We start from the raw sequence: 18,917 nt of genomic DNA, 5'->3' as shown, positions 1-18,917 counted from the left end.
AGAAAAAACACCAAAGAAGAAACAAAGAAAGTTGGCCATCCTGTCTTTGCTCTCACGTGCATGCGGGGGATGCTACTCTGTTTTGCAACAGCATCCTGAGCCCCAAATCTCATGGTCTGATCTTGGATCAGCTGCAGTGCTGTATACAAACTGTCCGACTCCAGGAAGCTCCGCTTTTGCTTTTGGGTAAGTGGTAGAGCTATGGGAGATGGTATTTACCAGCCGATGGATTTTATTATCACCACCCTGGGTTTCCTGCAGCTGATGCCACTAACAGAGCTGTTCTTAGTTCTGTGTGGATGTGTGGACGAAGTGTATTTCACGTTTTATGCAGCACGGGTCACTGTGGGAGCCACTTCACTCTGCCCTCATGCACGGGGGAGACAAGGGTATGCCTGGAAAATGGGTGTGGTTCCCCTCAGGAGAACTTCCCAGATACTGTAAATTCATATAATCATCAAGTATCTTATATGACTATTAAGAACCCCCCCCCCATCATTTTTATTTGGTAGCTGAACAAGAGCAATCAGACGTTGGGCTAGCACTAGTTAGAAAGCCACAGTCCTCTTCTAGGATGGCCACTGAGAGCTAGATGGATGAACCCATTAGGGAATGCAGAGCTCACTCTCCACGCAGCGTGCCTCTGCCTTTGCCTTTGCAGTGCCCTCGGTGCGCGACCCTAGCTCCTAGTCCACAAATCTGTCCTCAAAGCAGAAACATCTGCACTATTTCCTGGTGTCACTGGGCACATCTGGGGGCTTGTTTTGCAAGAAAACGAAAATGACTCTGGTGACTATTTGGTCCTGAAATGGTTTTAATTTAGTTTTTTTTTTCTTTATTCCCTTACCCTTTCTCCACAACAGAAATTAACATAAACATTCCTTCTGGCTAAATTCCCAATGCACTTCTTCACAGTGAGCATTTTCTGAAGTGAAAATTAGGGGCTTCCTTGCAGTTCTGATCAGGAATGTGAAACAGTGCATCTCACAGGAGTGGGGAACTCAGGCCCATTTTTGAATTAATTCATGCTGGGAAGGAGGCCTCTCTGCCGCCTGCCAGAGGATCCTTTCTGCAGAAATCCAAGCATGTGGGTGATGTGTATTATTCTCCTTTCTCATCCTATCATTGAGACAGTATCATTTGGTATAGGGAGAAATTTATTGGCACTGGTCCCTGTGGAGGATTGCACTCTCTATGCCATCCCTAAGTTCGCTAGAACCTGGGGTGAGTAGCAAGGTCTTTTTCTAGCCCTCCACCTTTTCATCTCCAGCCTCCTAACCCCCAGTTTTTATTTAGCAGAATCTACAATCTAATGATGATGAATAAATTGGCAAGCTCATAGAAACACTGCAGTCCAGTTTGGTGGGGAAGGAGCAGACTTCTGCCTGTCTCTAGTTCTAGCCATCTGGTTCCCAAAGCAACCTTGGGTCCTTCAGACTGATGACCTAAGCTGGATCTAGGTAAGTCTGTTTATCTATCTATCTATCTATCTATCTATCTATCTATCTATCATCTATTTACCTACCTACCTATCATCTACCTGCCTGTAATCTAGCTACCTACCACCTTATCATCCATTGTCTTAGGGAATCACCATGAACAAAGTTTTTTGGGGGGGAGAAGAAAGGGTTTATTTTGCTCACAGTTCTTTTTTTTCCCCATTTATTTATTTATTAAAGATTTCTGTCTCTTCTCCACCACCTCCTCCCATTTCCCTCTCCCTCCCCCAATCAAGTTCCCCTCCCTTGTCAGCCCAAAGAGCTATCAGGGTTCCCTGCCCAGTGGGAAGTCCAAGGACCACCCACCTCCATCCAGGTCTAGTAAGGTGAGCATCCAAACTGCCTAGGCTCCCACAAAGCCAGTACGTGCAGTAGGATCAAAAACCCATTGCCATTGTTCTTGAGTTCTCAGTATTCCTCATTGTCCGCTATGTTCAGCGAGCCCGGTTTTATCCCAGGCTTTTTCAGACCCAGTCCAGCTGGCCTTGGTGAGTTCCCGATAGAACATCCCCATTGTCTCAGTGTGTGGGTGCACCCCTTGCGGTCCTGAGTTCCATACTCGCACTCTCTCTCCTGCTCCTGATTTGGACCTTGAGATTTCTGTCTGGTGCTCCAAATTGGGTCTCTGTCTCTGTCTCCTTTCATCGCCTATATAACAGTTCATCATCAAAAACAGCAAAGTCAAGAACCTGGAAGCAGGAGCTGATGCAGAGGCAGTGGAGGAGTGCTACTTACTGGCTTACTCCTCATGGCTTGCTCAGTCTTCTTTCTTTATAGAACCCAAACCCGCCAGCTGAGGTCTAGTCCCATCCACAATGGGCCGAGCCCTCCCACATTGATCACTAATTAAGAAAATGCCCTACAACTAGGTCTTTTTTTTTTTTGTTTTGTTTTGTTTTTTTTTTGTTTTTGTTTTTGGTTTTGAACTGTGGCTTTGTTTGGAGCCTGTCCTGGAACTAGCTCTGTAGACCAGGCTGGTCTCGAACTCACAGAGATCCGCCTGCCTCTGCCTCCCGAGTGCTGGGATTAAAGGCGTGCGCTACCATCGCCCGGCAAAATAATCCCATAGCAGAGGATGGTCTTATGGAGACATTTTCTCAATTGGAGCTCTCTCCCCTCTGATGAATCTGGGTGACATAAAGCATGTCAACAAGCTATATCAACTCAAGTCAAGAAAGCCTGCCAGTAATCTACGTATAATCTATCAATCACTAATCTTTCTACCACCTATATATCATCTGCAGGTCATCTATTTGTCTATTCACCTATCTGTCTACCCAGTTCTACTCTTGGGATATCTTTGCTATCTAAGTTCTGATAACTGAGATTTTGCATAATTTAAATTCTGCAACAATTTACATGAGCTAAATGGAGGAGGAAATCACACTATAATGATTTAAATTCCATGTTTTGCATCACTTACATCTCAGTTTGAATCTTGGTTTCTTCACTTAGAGGCCATTGTAGACTTTGGGAATAACGGTCAACTTCATTGTGTCTCTGCTTAGGCGGAAGGGACAAACTCAGTGCACCCTGCAGCTTGGAAGAGAGTTCCTTTCCCTGATTTTGGCTCCAAATTTTTGTTGAATTGCTTTGTTGCTTCTGAAAGCACAGAGAAACAAATATGCAAAACAGATCTGAGCCTCAGCTAGAAACTACAGGGAAGGTGCTCAGGTGTGTTCAGGCATGCTTCTATGTTGTGTGTGGGGGGGAGGGCAGGGGAGGAAGGGAGAAAACAGCTGGGCTCCGTGGGTCTTGAATGTGTAATGCCTTGAATACACACGCACACACACATGTGTGTGCACCAGGTTCCCAGCTGGTGGGGCTGTTTCTGGAGGCTGTAGAGTCTCTAGGAGCTTAGAATGGGGGGTGATTGCATATGCCTTTGAAAGGGCCCGCTGAGGCCCCTTCTCTGCTTCCTGGTTTGCCTACTGTGGAAAGTACAGCAGGCTATGGCTGTACAGACCAGCCCACTGCTACACCGGCTCACAGTGGCAGATTGGCCCCCTGAGACCATTAGTGAACGATCAGCCCCTCTTTCCTTCCGTAGCAGTTTTTCTGACATCATCAAGGAAAGTCCTCGATACAGAGCTCATCCACCAACCTGAGGATGTTGAAGAAGGCAGTGTTCGCAGAAGCCATCCCGGTGGTCAAGGGTGGGATAGCATTCTCATGAGAAGGATGGCGAAAGATTTGGATTTTGCTAAATTTAAGGGCCTGCAGGTGTAGAAAGTGTCAAGGAGACTCTGATGGAAGATGCTGGGGAAGATGCCAAGGAGACTGGTCTCTCATGCAGGTGGACTTTTGTGATATGGGAAAAAAGCAGGGTGCTAACGGAGCAGATGGTGGCTCTCCGGCCTCCCAGTGGGGAATAGTGCTGGAAGGGAGACGGAATGGAGACCCCGTGTAACTCAGCCACCCTTGCTGTGTCCTGCCATCACAGAAGTCACTCAGCAAGTGATAGCTGACAAAGCAAGGAGACCAGCCACAGGTCATCTCAATCCAGGACCAATGGCCGCTCCAACCGCGGCGCTCTCTTTAAACTCCCACAACCTTCTTAGTCCTTACAGCAAACTCTTCCAACCTCTGAACATCTCTGAACATCTTGCTGGCATGGGGACCTGGGACGTGAAGATGGGGACCGCCGCGGAGGAAGAAAGCCGATGGCAATGCCTTATAGCTGTAGAAATGTAGAAACAGAAGCTGTGACCGATAAGGAGGGAAACTGGCTTGCTCCATCCTGTTGCCCCTGCTCTCCTGCCTGCAGACACCATCCAGTCAGGGGCCTAACAGGAAGAAGCTGGGCCAGAAAGGAGTGTGTGTGTGTGTGTGTGTGTGTGTGTGTGTGTGTGTGTGTGTGTGTTTTCAAGGTTCAGGTGCCTGGGGGACTGTAACTCCAGAGCAACCAAGCGGGGGCTGGCAGGACCTCCTCCCATATTCTTCTATATCACTGGCCAGCGATCAGGTTGGGAGCTTGTTTCTTTTCCAGCTTGTCCAGGCTTGGTTCCAGCAGCCCTGCTGCTTCTTCCGGCCCTGGGTGCTCGCCTTTCCTCCTCTCTTAGCAACCGGGAGTCTGTGGACGCCACCAAGCAGCAACTGGGAGGCTGCAGGGAGCCGGAGCGAGGAAGGGAGGTGCCCAGCCCAGGTGCTCTGAGCTCCACCGCTGCAGAGCAAAGCCATCTGCGCCTGCAGCGGGGTCCAAAAGGGATTCAGCAAAAATGAGCCATTCTCACCCCGCTGGGTAAGTGACAACTGGAGCTTTGCCTTGCCGAGACAGGTGTCGGCTCCAGCCAGCAGCCCTCCTCCTCCCTCTTGCTGCGGAGCTCAGGGGCGACAGAGAAAAAGGGAGGGTGGGCTGAGCGAGGGGGAAACATGCTGATTCTAGGTTGCAGGAGGATGGCAGAAATCCCAAGCGTCCTATTTCCTCCCTGCCCATCCTCGTTTCTTCATAATGTTCCCCTCTCTTGAAATTCTCAGCCTGGAAAGACGGGGAAAATGGATGTGAAAACCGTTTACAGTAAGCAGGGATAGACTTCAACGCCAACTGGGATGCAGATCCCTCAATGTGGAACACAAGCGTTTAAATGCTAAAGCAGAAGTTACCGAAATACGCATTTGTGGGGAGATTTGATGCAGAGATAAATTTTTCTCCATGGCTTCTCTGTGTCTTGTAAACAAAGGAGAGGTTGTTTTTATGCCCAGGGTCTCCCTGTAGGAGGGAGAGGCCCCATATGTCAGAACTGTGTCTTCCCAGTCACAGAAGCACCCTGAGGGTTCTTTAGAACCCCCTGGACCCAGGAACGTGGTGGATATGGGAAAGCAAAAGATTAGGGAGTGAGGTGCCCACGCACCCACATATGGTCTCCTGGGGATAAGGCAACCCTTCCGAAGGCCTATTAGCAACATTCAATGCATTGCACACAGTGAACAGTCTTTGTTGGTTATTTCACACACCAACAAGGTCTCTGTTATTTGTGCCTTCTGAATTAAGCGTGCGATACATACTACACCCATTTTTATTACCACATTACTATTAAACAGATTGTTCCCTTCCCCGCTTTGGTTTCGCGATTAGGTCGAAGCTTTTCAGCTGCATTTATTACACATGTCGAAGAACAGCCGATTGGCAGAAGACACCCTATTTAGGATCGCTGGGAGATGGTGGCATCTGAGAAACCATGGTCCTTATTGTTTTTAGGTCTACAACCAAACTTGAAGATTTCACTTTTTAATGTGTTCTCTGAATGAAGGGACAAGCAACAGTAATGTTTGAACAATCCAAAAAATGTCCTGTGGACAGTTAGCTCCAGAACATTCTAGAAACCAAGGGCATTGTGATAAAATGAATTTCAGAGCTTTGATGTTTGGCTGCTGAAATCCTGAGCAATTGTTGTTGGCCACGGTCCCGTGGGATGGGGCTTATGTGTGTTCTGCAGATGCACTTGGCACTTTGTCTGAATTCAGGAAGGCGAATGTGCCAGTCACGGTCCTTTCCTGTGCTTATCAAGTCCTTGGCTAGGCTCGCGTCTGATTGGTCCATTTATTCATCTACGTGAAAATGCAGACAAACCTGTAGCTGCTTATTAAATTGCACTGAAATTAAAATTTTAGAAACTGAAGTCCAATTTCCCTGACGCTCCAGGAGTTCTGAGCACATGGAGAAAGGGGCCTGATGAAAGTGGGTGCTGTGTGGTAGGGTTATGAGGGAATACAACATCATCTATCCTGCACTAAAATGCAGAGTTTCCTGAACTATCAGCCCCATGCCTTATATGCTTTATCTCCCTGTATCTGGGACTGTTGAGGCTTAGGTGAAGCTCAGCAATGGTCACAAAAGAAAACCATGTTAGGGCTGCTTCTCGGTACTTCCATAGCCAGAGTCCTTCCTGAGGTATATATGACTATCTCATTTGAAGGCTCACATGACTGCCATTTCCACAGACAATGCAGCTTAGGATGGAGAAGTTGCTAACAGTGGTACAGCTTGGAAGGGCGAGGACTGAAATACAGGGCCAGGATCTCCAGTGGGCTCGTGCCCTTCATCACTCCGTTCCACAGTCTAACAGGCATGACCATGAACGTCGAGAAATTCCATCCAGGGTAGATCAGCATCTGAAGGATCACAGTCATAGGGATCAAGTGTTTTGATATAAGATGGCAATAGTTTTGTAGTAGTGCCTAGTACACGTGTAAATATGTTTTGTTTAGCTCATAAAAATAAATGTATGTTGGGTGCAGGCCATACACTTAAATCCCAGCACTTGGGAAGCAAAGGTAGGCAGATCTCTGTGATTTCAAGACCAACCTAGTCTACACAGTGAGCTCGTGAAGGCCAGCCATGGCTACACAGTGAGACTGTGAAGCCCTATTTCAAGACAAGGTAATAAATAAATAAACAAACAAACAAATAAATAGAAACAGTGAACAGAAACATATTTTGTCTACAGGCCTTAAAATTCGCCCAGTAGCAAAAGCATCCCAAATTGCTCAAGTTTCCCCCTCGAATAAAGGGAGTAATAATTTCTCTTGCCTGTTACCATTTGGAAATAATAAAAGTCTGAGTAGCAAATAAAAGGTTTCATCAAAGCTGAGAAGTCTTCTCCATCATTACTGAGGCACTTTGTACTTATTACATTTTAAAGATAAAGTGGTCATAAAGTTAAGTTTTACAACAGAGATTGTAAGTCTGAAATTTCCCCAGTCAGTGAGTGGTGTTTGGTGCCTTCTCTCGGCCTCGTCTTTGCTCTGAGTTACTTGCCTACTTAATTATACCATGAAAACACAGACTATAAAACCACACAGGCCCCATGCTGGCTTCTTTCAGATGGAGTCTGGGAGTAAATAAAACCGATCCTAAAACATCTTTCAAAGACAACAGAGACTTCATGTCTCAACTGTCTCAACTGCCTCTCCATTTGGTGGATGCCAGCTATGAAACCTGATTGCCGGTACCACAGTCCCTAAGGGAAGTGGTTTAGACTGGATGGCTTCATTTCGTGGTCCCTCCACTTTGCTTGGTCCTCCCCCTGTTGCTGTTCGTGTATGTGGATTGGGCACCATGCCTCAAGGTGGAATAGGAATCTTAAATCCCCCCACCACGGATGAGAATAAAAGAATATAGCTCCTCATGTTCATCAGTCAATCCACGCAAATTGGGTTCTCTGTGTGAGGGGTTCACTTGACTTAAAATAGCATCAAAGATACATCTTTCAGCAAAAAGGGGAGGGAGTTTATACCTCATGACAAGGGCAGCCAATGTATGTGCTTCAGGGCAGTTCTGTCTGATAGCTCCAGAGAGCCAACACACTGCCCACTGTGCATTTCCAGAGGTATGTATCCTCACAGGTGGCGGCATAATCTACCAAGTGTTCAGAGTAGGTGTGCCCATTACCTCTGAGGGACCTTTGGGGTCTTCCTCTCCATTCTTAACAATGTAGTCCTCTGCAGGAATTATAGTTTGTTGCTCACATCTATCCCCCAAATAATCTCAAGTGCAGAAATATTTGATACTTTTAAATACTTGAATTCAAATTTGGCAGTTTATATTAGCCTTGCCAAATGCCTACAGGCTAGCTCTGAGAAGCAGGTTAGCTCCAGGTGGGTTTAACAGACTCACTTGTCTTGGCTTCTGCTGACATGTCGCAGGTCTTATTCTTTTTAATATAGATACCACCCATCCTTCGGCTGAACACACCCATTCAAGCACACAGATGGGGATGGAGAGGCATTCGTCCTGAAAATGCTAAGTACTTTGATCTCCTTCAGAGATGCTTATCAAAATTACCGCCATCTGTCACCGGAAATGTTCCGGGTTAGCGGTGGATGACGACCCAGTGAGTTCAACTGCTCTGGATGCAGTGGGCTGGAAGCGATTGGATTTGGAATCATACTTGTTGCCCAGGATAGAAGGTGCTTGTTGTGGCAGCATCTAGAATATCCTTCAAAGTGCCTCTTTGCCTTTCCACTTTGCTAAGCTTGATGCTCCCCTACGGGACACTGGATGACGAGAGCCACCTTCTTTTCAAGGAAGTAGAAGGGCCTTCAGCATTTATAGTAGGGCAAGCGTGAGGGCTTAGGAATGAGAATGACTGGAAAGACATTTTCCAGAAGGTTCATTTCAAGAAATCCCAGGAGGAAGCTGAAGAGCAGAGCAGGTTTCTATCAGTGGTAGTCTTGCCAAGTGTCCTCAGGGAAACCTGTTATGGTGCTTGCACGCCCTATGAGTGTGTGCATCCAAGTTTGCAAACTGGCTTAGAGAACAGTGGTGCCGTAAGGTCCAACAGTAACTTCTGCTCCCATCCCTTCTCCAAATCTCTGCTTAGGAATGCAGGGAGGTGAGACAGTGTTCTCCAGGTTATTTGAACTAAGAGCAAAATGGGAAAGTACGTTTTCTCTGACTGGATTCTTAACTGTTAAGACAGCACCAAATAACCCAAGTCAGAGGGGACATGGAATTTTGGGCCTTCAAGTTTCCAGCAATATTATGTCTAGTGAAAACCTCATATTCTCTAGTTAGTGCTGAGCCTTCTGCAGTTCATTTCATTGCAGACCAGGATATATGGAAGAATTGTGGTTCTTGCTCCAACAGCTCCCTCACTCCCCACACAGATCGTAGGACTGCACGTCATTTGGTGATTTCACAGATGTCGAGGGTAAAGGGAAACGCTCACATCTAAGTGGCACTGAAATCACTCCAACATTTACACTCTTCTGTGAATGTCTTCGTCATTTTTCTTCAAATTATAAATCCCAAAATGGTATGACTGTGTGCATAATCTACTAAAAATGGAAGAACAGTTGATTAATTTAAGTAAAACTCTTAACTAGCAAGGAGGTATGTATGTATGTATATATATATATATATATATGTGTGTGTGTGTGTGTGTTTGTGTGTGTGTGTGTACTTTCTGTTCAAATACATGATTTAAGGCAAATATATTTGAATACTCACTCATTATTCATTTTGCATAAATGACTACTTTTTCTAACTGCATTGAACAAGAAGGTTGTGCAGTGTCCCCAACATATTTTTACTTTCCTGTTTTCTTCCTTCCTTGGCGTGTTTTTTTTTTAAATTGTCCAAGTTGAGCACACAAAGAGCTACTGACTAGGGTACTATGGGTAGAACCCATGTTGTGTTTTATAGGTTGAACTATTGTCAAGAATTTGAACCTTCACCCACATAGTCTGAGTATTCCAACTTCCCACAGGCTGTTGTTTTCTCCACTCTGTTCCCTTTCGGGTCCAGAACGGAGAAACACCTTTCTCTAGCAAGGTCATCATCTCATATAGATTAAAAAATATCCCCGGGCCAAAGTAGTTCAGCCAAGAGTTTTCCTTGTGGATCAATGTGTGTGTTCTTCAGAGAAGAGGAGGGGATTTGACAATTTGAACAGCATGGTATAAATAATTGTGCTTAACGATGATTCTGTTGGTAATAGGATTTTAGGATTTTAGGTTTCTGGAAAACTATTGTTGAATCATCACTTTTATACTGAGCCACACAGAATAAACATTAACAGTGAACAACATTGGATGGTATACACACACACACACACACACACACACACACGGATTCTTTAAGGACTTTCCATTCCCTTATGAGTCCTCTCTGGTCCTTGCTCTTCCCTCTCTATCTCCTTCGTGTGGCTAGCTCTCGGTCTGTGGGAGCTCAAAGTCGCATGGCTTCCTTGTCATCTTCTCTTCCAGCATGGATGGGGTAGGTCAGAGGCTTCCTGTGCCCTTCCCGATGCTCGGTAATGGTCACATTCTGTTTGTGAGCATGGAGAATCCAGAATCCAGCTTTCTAGGCACTCAAGAAAGACATTTTTAATTTCTGGGCAGTAAGTCCATGTTGCCTACACAAACTGGTTTGTTCTGGTTATTCCACTGTTATGGCATTCCACATCTCAGTATGACTGCATTTGGAGACAGATCTTTAAATAAGTAATAAGGTTAAGTGACCACTAGCTGTAAGTCTTCCTATAGCGTGATATCAATGCAGTGGGTCCCAGTCCAACCTGCCTGTGTCCTTACCAGAGACAGAGATGAAGACACAGGCACGCATGCAATGAGGTGGTCCTCTATGAACCAACGAGAGAAGCTGGCATTGCCCTTTCCTGTACGGCCTTTGGGAGCCACCGACTCTGTAGACACGCGCCCAAAACTGCAGTGCTGGAAGATAAATGTCTGTTTGTAAACCACCTGCCTGCTCTGTGATACGATTTTTTGTCAGTCTTAGAGCTAGCCAACCTGTCTGTAACAGCTGATAGCTTTTATTGCTGGTCTGGAAAAGCTGGAATAAGTCTTTATAAGAGATGCAGAGTCACAGAAGACAAATGATTGATTGATTGATTGATTGATTGATGGCAGTGTGGTAGTAATGAGTGTCTTAGTGCATCTAATATATATAAAATCCCACAGACCGAGTGGGTTAGAAACAACTCAGATGTATTTCACACAGCTCTGGAGGGTAGGAAGTTCAGAATGGTAGGCTAAGTGTCTAAAAAGTCTCTGCTTGTTTATCCATAGATGGTTGCCTTCTGTCTGTGACCATATGCTGTTTGCATATCAGGACTCTTAGGGCGATACTCTTCCTCGCCTTTCCATTATTATTATTATTTTATTATTCTATTCTCATTTTAGAAGAGGGGTTAACTCTCTTCTAAAACTACTGTCACATTGGAGATTAGGATTCTATTCATAGACTTGTATGTGTGTGGTGTGTGTGAGGTATGGTGTGGTATGTATGTGTGTGTGTGTGTAAGTCCATTACATGATGTAGAGATATTTGAAGCTAGAAATTCAAAAGGGAGCCAAGATCTACACCTAGCCAACACATGAGGGAAATGCCAGTGAGAAGAGGTCTTAGGACAGCAGAACAGTGCCCTCTGCTGGCAAGTGCTTAGCACTCAAGAGACGCTCACCCCTCAGTGCCTGGCTGTGATTGAGATATAAAATCGATCATTTTAAACTGGTGATCCATTTTTCTGTGACTGTTACTATTTTTCTGCCACAGCTATAAACATTTATAAATTAATGAAAATACTTAGGGCAACATACCGAAGGAAAGGAAGGAGCAGCAGGGAACTAAACAGGCAAAAATAAACTGTACAAAGTAGTTACGAAAGAGCGTTACCAACTGTGAGTTTCAAATTGAATCAAATCATGATGTTTTATAGTTGTTGTTAATTTGGCATTCTCTCGGTGCAACGGGCGATCATATTTCATATTTGTGGTTATTATGTGGCTTTTGTATTGAGCAGTTTCTTCTCCACATCACTTGCTTCGAGATATTTACAGGAATATCATCTCCATTGTTTAGGATCCAATAAAAATAATCTGTGGTAAATTAGAAGAGCAGAATTAGTAGAAACTTCAAATTGCTGGCTACAAGGGATACAAGTGGTTTTTAATTTTCCTCCCTCCACTTCTCTGTAGTTTGAAAATTGTCTGCTCTGAGATGACAAGTACCCGGAAGAGCAAAGCTCCTCAGAAACCCGTGCTCAGAAGGGATTGCGGCCAGCTTTGTTACGTTATTTCCACTCCTCGTCCCTATGACTTACCCTTTTTGACAAAACTATGCTAACCGAAAATTTGTTTTCGATTCCTTTAAAATTGCACCAACACAGCATCTGAGTAGCCTTTCCATCTCCTGCGTGAATTGCAAGCTCATGTGCTAAGACCCACATCTCGCCTTGTCTCTGGGATTTGCCGTATCGCCGGTATTGGGCTTTGAACTTAGCTCAGCGGTTGCTACTGGTTACTTTCTGCATGGCAGGCACTCAAGCAGCCCAAGGCGGGAAGATTTTATTCTGGATCACGGTTTAATGCTACAGTCCATCACGGGAGAAGAGATGGCTGCAGCAGCAGGAAGCAACTGGTCACATAGCATCTGTGGCCAGGAAGCGGACCTGTGCCTGCTGGTCCTGGGCTCGCTTTCTCCTTTCTGTGAGGTCAGCATCCAGCTCGTGGTGCTGCCTCCATTTAAGGTAGAGCTTCCCTTCCTTAATTAGTTGAATCCCAAACTCCCTCACAGACACGCCCAGAGATTTGTTTCCATGGTGATTCTAAGTCCCTTCAAGTTAGTTCAAGATCAACCATTACACAAATGAACACTTACTTTGGTTGCAAGAACATAGTCACTCACAATCACTCATTCATTCTGTTTTGGTCCCCAGAGTGTTTCTGTGTGGCAATGCCACATTTAGGAATTGTGATGGTCTAGAAACAGTTTGCAAGAATCCATCTGATTCTGGCTATTATGAATAATGCTACTATGAGCATAGTTGAACAAATGTAGTATAATTGAGCATCTTTTGAGTATACGCCCAAGAATGGTATTGTTGGATCTTGAGGTAGGTTGATTCCCAATTTTCTGAGAAACTGCCATATTGATTTCTGGAGTAGTTTTATAAGTTTGCATTCCCACCAGCCACATCCTCTCCAGCATAAGCTATCATTGGTGTATTTGATCTTAGTCATTCTGACAGGTATAAGATAGTATTTCAAGAGTTGTTTTGATTTGTATTTCCCTAATGGCTAAGGCTGTTGAACATTTTCTTAAGTGTCTTTTGGTCATTTGAGAGTCTTCTGTTGAGAATTCTCTGTTTAGTTCTGTACCCCATTTTTTAAATTGCTCTTCAACCTAAGAATGGATAAAGAAAACATGGCACATTTACACACAAGAGTACTACTCAGCAGCAAAAAACAATGGCATCTTGAAATTTGCATGCAAATGGATGGACTTAGAAAAAAAAACATCCTGAGTGAGGTAAACCAGACCCAGAAAGATGAGCATGGTATGTACTCACTCATAAGTCGATACTAGCTGTAAAGCAAAGGATATTGAGCCTATAGCTCATGATTTAGAGAAGCTAAGTAACAAGGTGAACCCTAAGAAAAACATACACAGATGCACCTAAAAAGGGGAAATAAACAAGATCTCGTGAGAAAATTAAGAGCATGGGGGTTAGGAGAAGGGAGGTTGGAAGGGGACAAAGAGAGGAAAAGAGGATGGGAGAGGAAAACTTGACGGAATGGGATAGTTGAGATGGATGAAGGACAGAGATGAGAGCAAGGAAAGAGATATTTTGATTGAGGGAGCCATTAAGGGACTAGCAAAAAACCTGGCACTAGAGAAATTCCCAGGAAACCACAAGGATGACCCCAGCTAAGACCTTAAGCAGTAGAGAAGAGGCCTTGCCCTGTAGTTAGATTGATGAATATCTTAAATGTTACCCTAGAACCTTCATCTAGCAACTGATGGAAACAAAGGCAGAGACCCACAGTGGAGCACTGGTCTGAACTCCCAAAAGTCCAGTTGAAGAGTGGGAGGAGTGAGAATATGAGCAAAGAGGTCAAGACCATGATGGGTTCACCCTCTGAAACAGTCTACCTGAGCTAATGGGAGCTCACCGACTCCAGCTGGACAGGGAAGGAACCAGCATAGAATCTCTTTGGAAGATAATGTGTTCTCTCAGAAAGATGACTGAACTGGAAATAATTGAGGTTCTACAAATAGAGCAATGTCTGGTTGCACACACGCAAAGAACAGGGCATGCTCTTGTGTGCCCATAATACTAGGCATAATGAAGGAGACCAAGTCAATGCTCTCACCGGGTTCTAGGAAAACATGTTGGGGAAGCTGGCTCTCTAAGCGCCAGGAAACAGTACTTGACTCCAGGCACATTTCCTAAGAGCATGGTGCCAAACTATCCACTCTTTGAGGGAGAGAGAGGAAGAAAGAGGCTTTGGGTACAGATTCTTCCGAGGAAGATTTTCCTGTTAGTGTGGGAATTGCCTTCTCAGGATGACATTTCCTGTAGGGAGGTTAGTTTCATCTGGATCACTTATCAGTAGAGAGGGAGAATCTGTGTGCTCAGTGAGCTCCTCTAACAGCCAGGCAGCAGTCACCTCCTGCTGAGAGTCTCTGGGTTCTGCATACATGGTCACCCGTTTGACTCTCGGACTCTCCAAGGAAGCACAAGTTTCATGGCTCTTTTCAGAGAAGGATATGGAGTGTGTGGGAGGGAAGAGCTTGTATGTGGTCACCAGTCTACTAAACGGAGAGGGTAAGTTTAAATCCAGTGGTCACGCTCTGCTTCTAAGACTCAAGCAGGCGAATTTTGATTGCAAAATGCTAATAATTTGCCCATGCATTTCCTCTTAGGAACCTCTATGCAGCCACCACAGTACTAAGAAAATGGGCCACACTATCTTATAGGGCATCACTTCATTTTCATTAAAATAATTTTTCCTTGAGAGAATATCTTACTCTCTTTTGAGATTTATTTTTATTTTACATGCATGGGGATTTTGCCTGCACATGCGTCTGTGCACCGCATGCTTGCAGTGCCCACATAGGCCAACAAAGGGTATCAGATATGCTGGGATTGGAGTTACGGATGGGCGTGATCCACTGTGTGGGTGCTGGAACTGAAACCCGGTCCTTTGGAAGAGCAGCCAGTGCTCTTAGCTGCCGAGCCAGCTCTCCAGTCCCACCTGTCTGATTTTATATAACATACTTTTTATTATGTCAGTACCCCAGTACTCATTGCTTTTGCGGCCTCTCTGCAGGTTAGTCCTTCAGTCATTCACTTCATTGACTCCACAGAGTCCCTTCTCCAGGTTGACCTTACAGAACACACTTCACTACAGTTGTTTAAGCAGAAGGGTCCTCAGTCACGGGCCGGCCATCTCCGCACACATAAACTGATCGCATGCCATGAGATCTTTTATGTAGAGAAAGATAACACTGCTCTGTAGTCAGCTGTGAGAATGCAGTCATAAGATGCGGGCTATCTAGAGCGTTTACTGTGTATGCTACACATTTTCAAGTAAGCTCCCCACAAATGCTTCCGATAAACACGGTTGCTTTCTCTAACTTCCCTTCCTTTTGTCTTTGCATTAACTACTTCATTATCTTCTCTAACTTTGAGTTCTTTTTTTTTTTTCCATTAGTGCACAGTTTTAAGTGGTTTCATTTTTTTTTTTCTGTTTAAAGATCTGGAAAATTTAAAAGGAAAGATATTAGAGCTATATAGCACATCTTACTTGCAGGCACATTGCCATGCAAGGCTTCCTGATGCCTGATCTCTGAGTTCTGCAAAACAGCCTTGCTAGACTCCGGCACAGTTGGAGTCCTGGTTGTTAACTAGTCATTTCAAACCACTGTATTAAGGCTATAAATAAAGCAATATTATGGCTCTCCTCTGGATGCATTGTTAGAATGAGCTGGGAGAAATTGTAAATCAATATTTAGCGTAATTGCTGAGACCTGGTAGGTTTGGATACATATGAAACAGAATGAGTGATGTAATATGAGACCATTGGAATGGTATCGCTTCAATCACCCCCTACGAAGTAGCAGGTTGCAGAGCTTGCTCTGATTTTATTTGGCAAAGAGTTTTCTTATAAAGGGCTGGAAAACAACGAATTTTCATGTCTGTTGTTCTGCACTGGCCTTTCTTCAACTCTCCTCGGAAGGGTGTAGTCCCCCCGCCTTTTAGGAAACTTTGTTCTGTAAGTGGTTGCGTATGCTCTGTTAAGACACTCAGCACTGCCACGGTGATGACCCACTGGAACATTCTGCATGTTGATAAGCCAGAGGAGCTACAACATGACCTCAACCCTTTTTCCCCTCCTATGATGCTGTCAGTTATTGCTCTGAAATAAAAAAGGAAGGCTATGATCTCCCCTTGTGGCTGTTCATAAAGGGATATGAATATGCATCTAAGGATCAGACAACGTATTTTGTTGCCATTGACTGATTTACTCTTTTGCTGGCTAAGAATTGAGTGGGTGGTACGAGGCTTCAGATAAGACACTGTGGAAGCTGTCTTATTCCGATGGAATCCAAAGTCATTGAGCATATGTGTGACCCTTACTTGGGTAGAAGCAATAAGTCAACAAGTACCATTCTGGGGCAGTCTTGCTGGCTTTTAACCCTTTCATGTGTGTCTATCAATGGACCCCACTCACTTTTAAAACTTTTAGTATCCCGGATCAAATGACTTTGCTAGCCAGATCCTGGGTGTTCATTTATGTATGCAAATTTTATATGTAAATGGTATCATAGTATCTCCAAGTAAATATCTCTTCAGACCTGAAACCAAATTCTCCCTGCCGGAAGTAGGCATTTATGAGCATCAGGGGATGAAGACAGGGTTCCCCAGAGCCATGGGGTAAGTGTGGAGGTGGGGGTAGAACTGTGTTTCTTGTCCTCCTCTTGTGTTTATTTCATCAAATTCTGCATTAAGAAAGAAGCAATAGGGGTTTCTCTGCTGTAAATAATGGCAGAAAAGTTATCGTACCTCTTCAGAGGTGCTGTCTGGTCTCACGTTTTCTAAATTTTCTAACATTTACATAACAGTCACGAGGCTGACATTGATAGAAAGCTAAATTTTCTAGAGTTATTTTGTTCTACTTACTTGTACCACTTCTGGCTATTTTGTTTGGAGATATTTCATTTTCGGTACATTTACTCTTTTGTGAGGAGTCTCGATGAGTTTCGAACTTAGGCTTGGTTGACAGAGAAACATGACAGGTTCGTTCATGGAGCGGGAATTGCATGTGATCTTGTGAATTTTTGAGTAGACAATGGGTGAAGAATTTGGGTCAAGAGACAGAGCCTTCCTGTCCTTAACTACAAGGTGATGTACAGGCAGACAAGCCAGTCCTGTCTGAGCCTGACTGAACAAGCCTTCCTGACATAAGCCCTTGGTTTGTGAGCTGCGGACACATTCCACTGGCTTGACTTAGAAGCCCGTGTGGGCGGCAGAGGTTTGACACAGACCCTCTTTGAACACGATGGAACTCTATAAATTGCAAATTTCAAGTCATCTGAAATGCAAATCACCTCTCAACCAGAGTTTTCATCTTTAATAATAAAACTGTGCTTATTCTCCTAAGTCTCACTTGATTCTATTCTATTCAGCATAAAATAGTGTAATCAGTTTTTCCCGGGTTGGCAGGCAACGTGCAGCTTTTCCTTTTATGGCAGTGTAAAGAAATACCTTTCATGATGTTTCCTGATGGAAATGCGGCTGAAAATGCACTGTGCTTGGCAGCATCCTGGTGTTCTTATGAGAGAGGTTCTGTATGTGACGGGCCAGCAGTGTTCCACACACCTGTCACGAATTGTGAGGTCTGCTCCCTTGGGTGTATCTCATCGCTTCGCTTCTGTTCAAACTTCTAATATGCTGGTAATCTGGATTTTCAGGAGATAAAAAGAGCCTCGATTTGTGATATGTGTCAAGTCCTGTGGTAGAAATGAACCCACCAACTTCAGGCCACCAATACACTGAAAAGAGACTTTTCAGAGGCACAAGCCTGCCCTTGATCTTGTCATCAAAACTCTTAATTGGGTTAATCACCATAGCTGTCAATAACTATCTTGTGTAGATCATTACACGTAGACCTCCGGTTATATTCATTTTCCAGAAAACGATACAATTTCACTCTTCTTTCCATTCACCTATAATGAGTCATTTTATGACTTGTCCACTGTTGATACATCTTCACCGAAATGGTAGTGCAGGTACCTCTGCACTGTGCTGACTAGAGTCCCGTGTGCATGACCCTGCAGGTGGTATAACTGAGCCATATGGAGGTTCTAACTATAGTTTGCGGACCCTCCACACTGGTCTCCAGTCCCACCAGCAGTGTGTGAGGGTATCATTTCTTTGGCAGCTTTTCTCGTTGCTTGTTTCCTAAGGATGGCCTTCTAACTGGGGTGAGACAGGAGCTCTAGATTCGCAGACCCTCGGTGTCTGCGTGTGCCACGCTTTGTAGTTCACGATTATTGGAGTTTGTGCTGCTCTAGTCCCTGTCACCTACTTATTGACAGGATTACTTGTTGTTTTAGAATTTAGTTTTTTTGTTCCTTGTGTGTTCTTACTATTAATCCTCTCAAAAATTTCTTCTATTCTGTCAGCTGTCTCTTCATCGAAGACTGTTATTTTTCCTCTGTAGCTTAGTTGTCCTTCTTGGTCCTACGTTTTTGGCAGTGTGAGTCTTTTTCTGTAGTTCCTGCCTATGTTCGTACTTCATGCTGTTTCTTTACAGTATTTCAGGTTTGTTAGTTAAGGTCACTGATGCGCTTTGGTTTATATCAGGCCGAGAGGCAGGTATTTGCCTTCTTCCTTCCATTTCTGGAGACACGGTTTTCTGAGAAGCATTTGTTAAGGAGGCTATTTTTCTCCAAAGAATGATTTTTGACACAATCAGGTGTCTCTGCATGGACTTGACTCCAGGCCCTCTGTTCCGTTCACTGGTGTTTGCATCTATTCGTGAGTCAAGACCATGTGCTTTGATTATCCTGGCTCTACAGTATTGCTTGAGACATTTTTTTTCCTTTGTACACCAGGAATAATTGTGCTTCCCACATGGTTCTTACTATCCTTCAATCTCTTTGGG

The 18,917-nt window shown here is 44.4% G+C and overlaps 1 protein-coding gene across 2 annotated transcripts in view; it reads left to right on the top strand.

Moving 5' to 3' along the window:
* Positions 1-4,165: 4,165 nt before the first annotated feature.
* The window catches only part of Erich3 (glutamate rich 3), a 96,382-nt gene continuing 81,630 nt past the window's right edge, over positions 4,166-18,917 (top strand). For both annotated transcript variants that reach the window (XM_041650086.1, XM_041650077.1), the window contains exon 1: positions 4,166-4,740. In XM_041650086.1, the coding sequence (XP_041506020.1) occupies positions 4,718-4,740 (23 nt within the window). In that variant the 5' untranslated portion in view covers positions 4,166-4,717. The remainder of the gene's footprint in view (positions 4,741-18,917) is intronic.

The sequence above is a fragment of the Microtus oregoni genome, unplaced genomic scaffold (genome assembly GCF_018167655.1).
Source record: "Microtus oregoni isolate MIOR12 unplaced genomic scaffold, Mior012 000000F_ref0000247, whole genome shotgun sequence".
NCBI classification, from domain to species: Eukaryota; Metazoa; Chordata; class Mammalia; order Rodentia; family Cricetidae; genus Microtus; species Microtus oregoni.
Note: the sequence above shows the minus strand (reverse complement) of the source record. Positions and strands in the feature narration are given on the sequence as shown.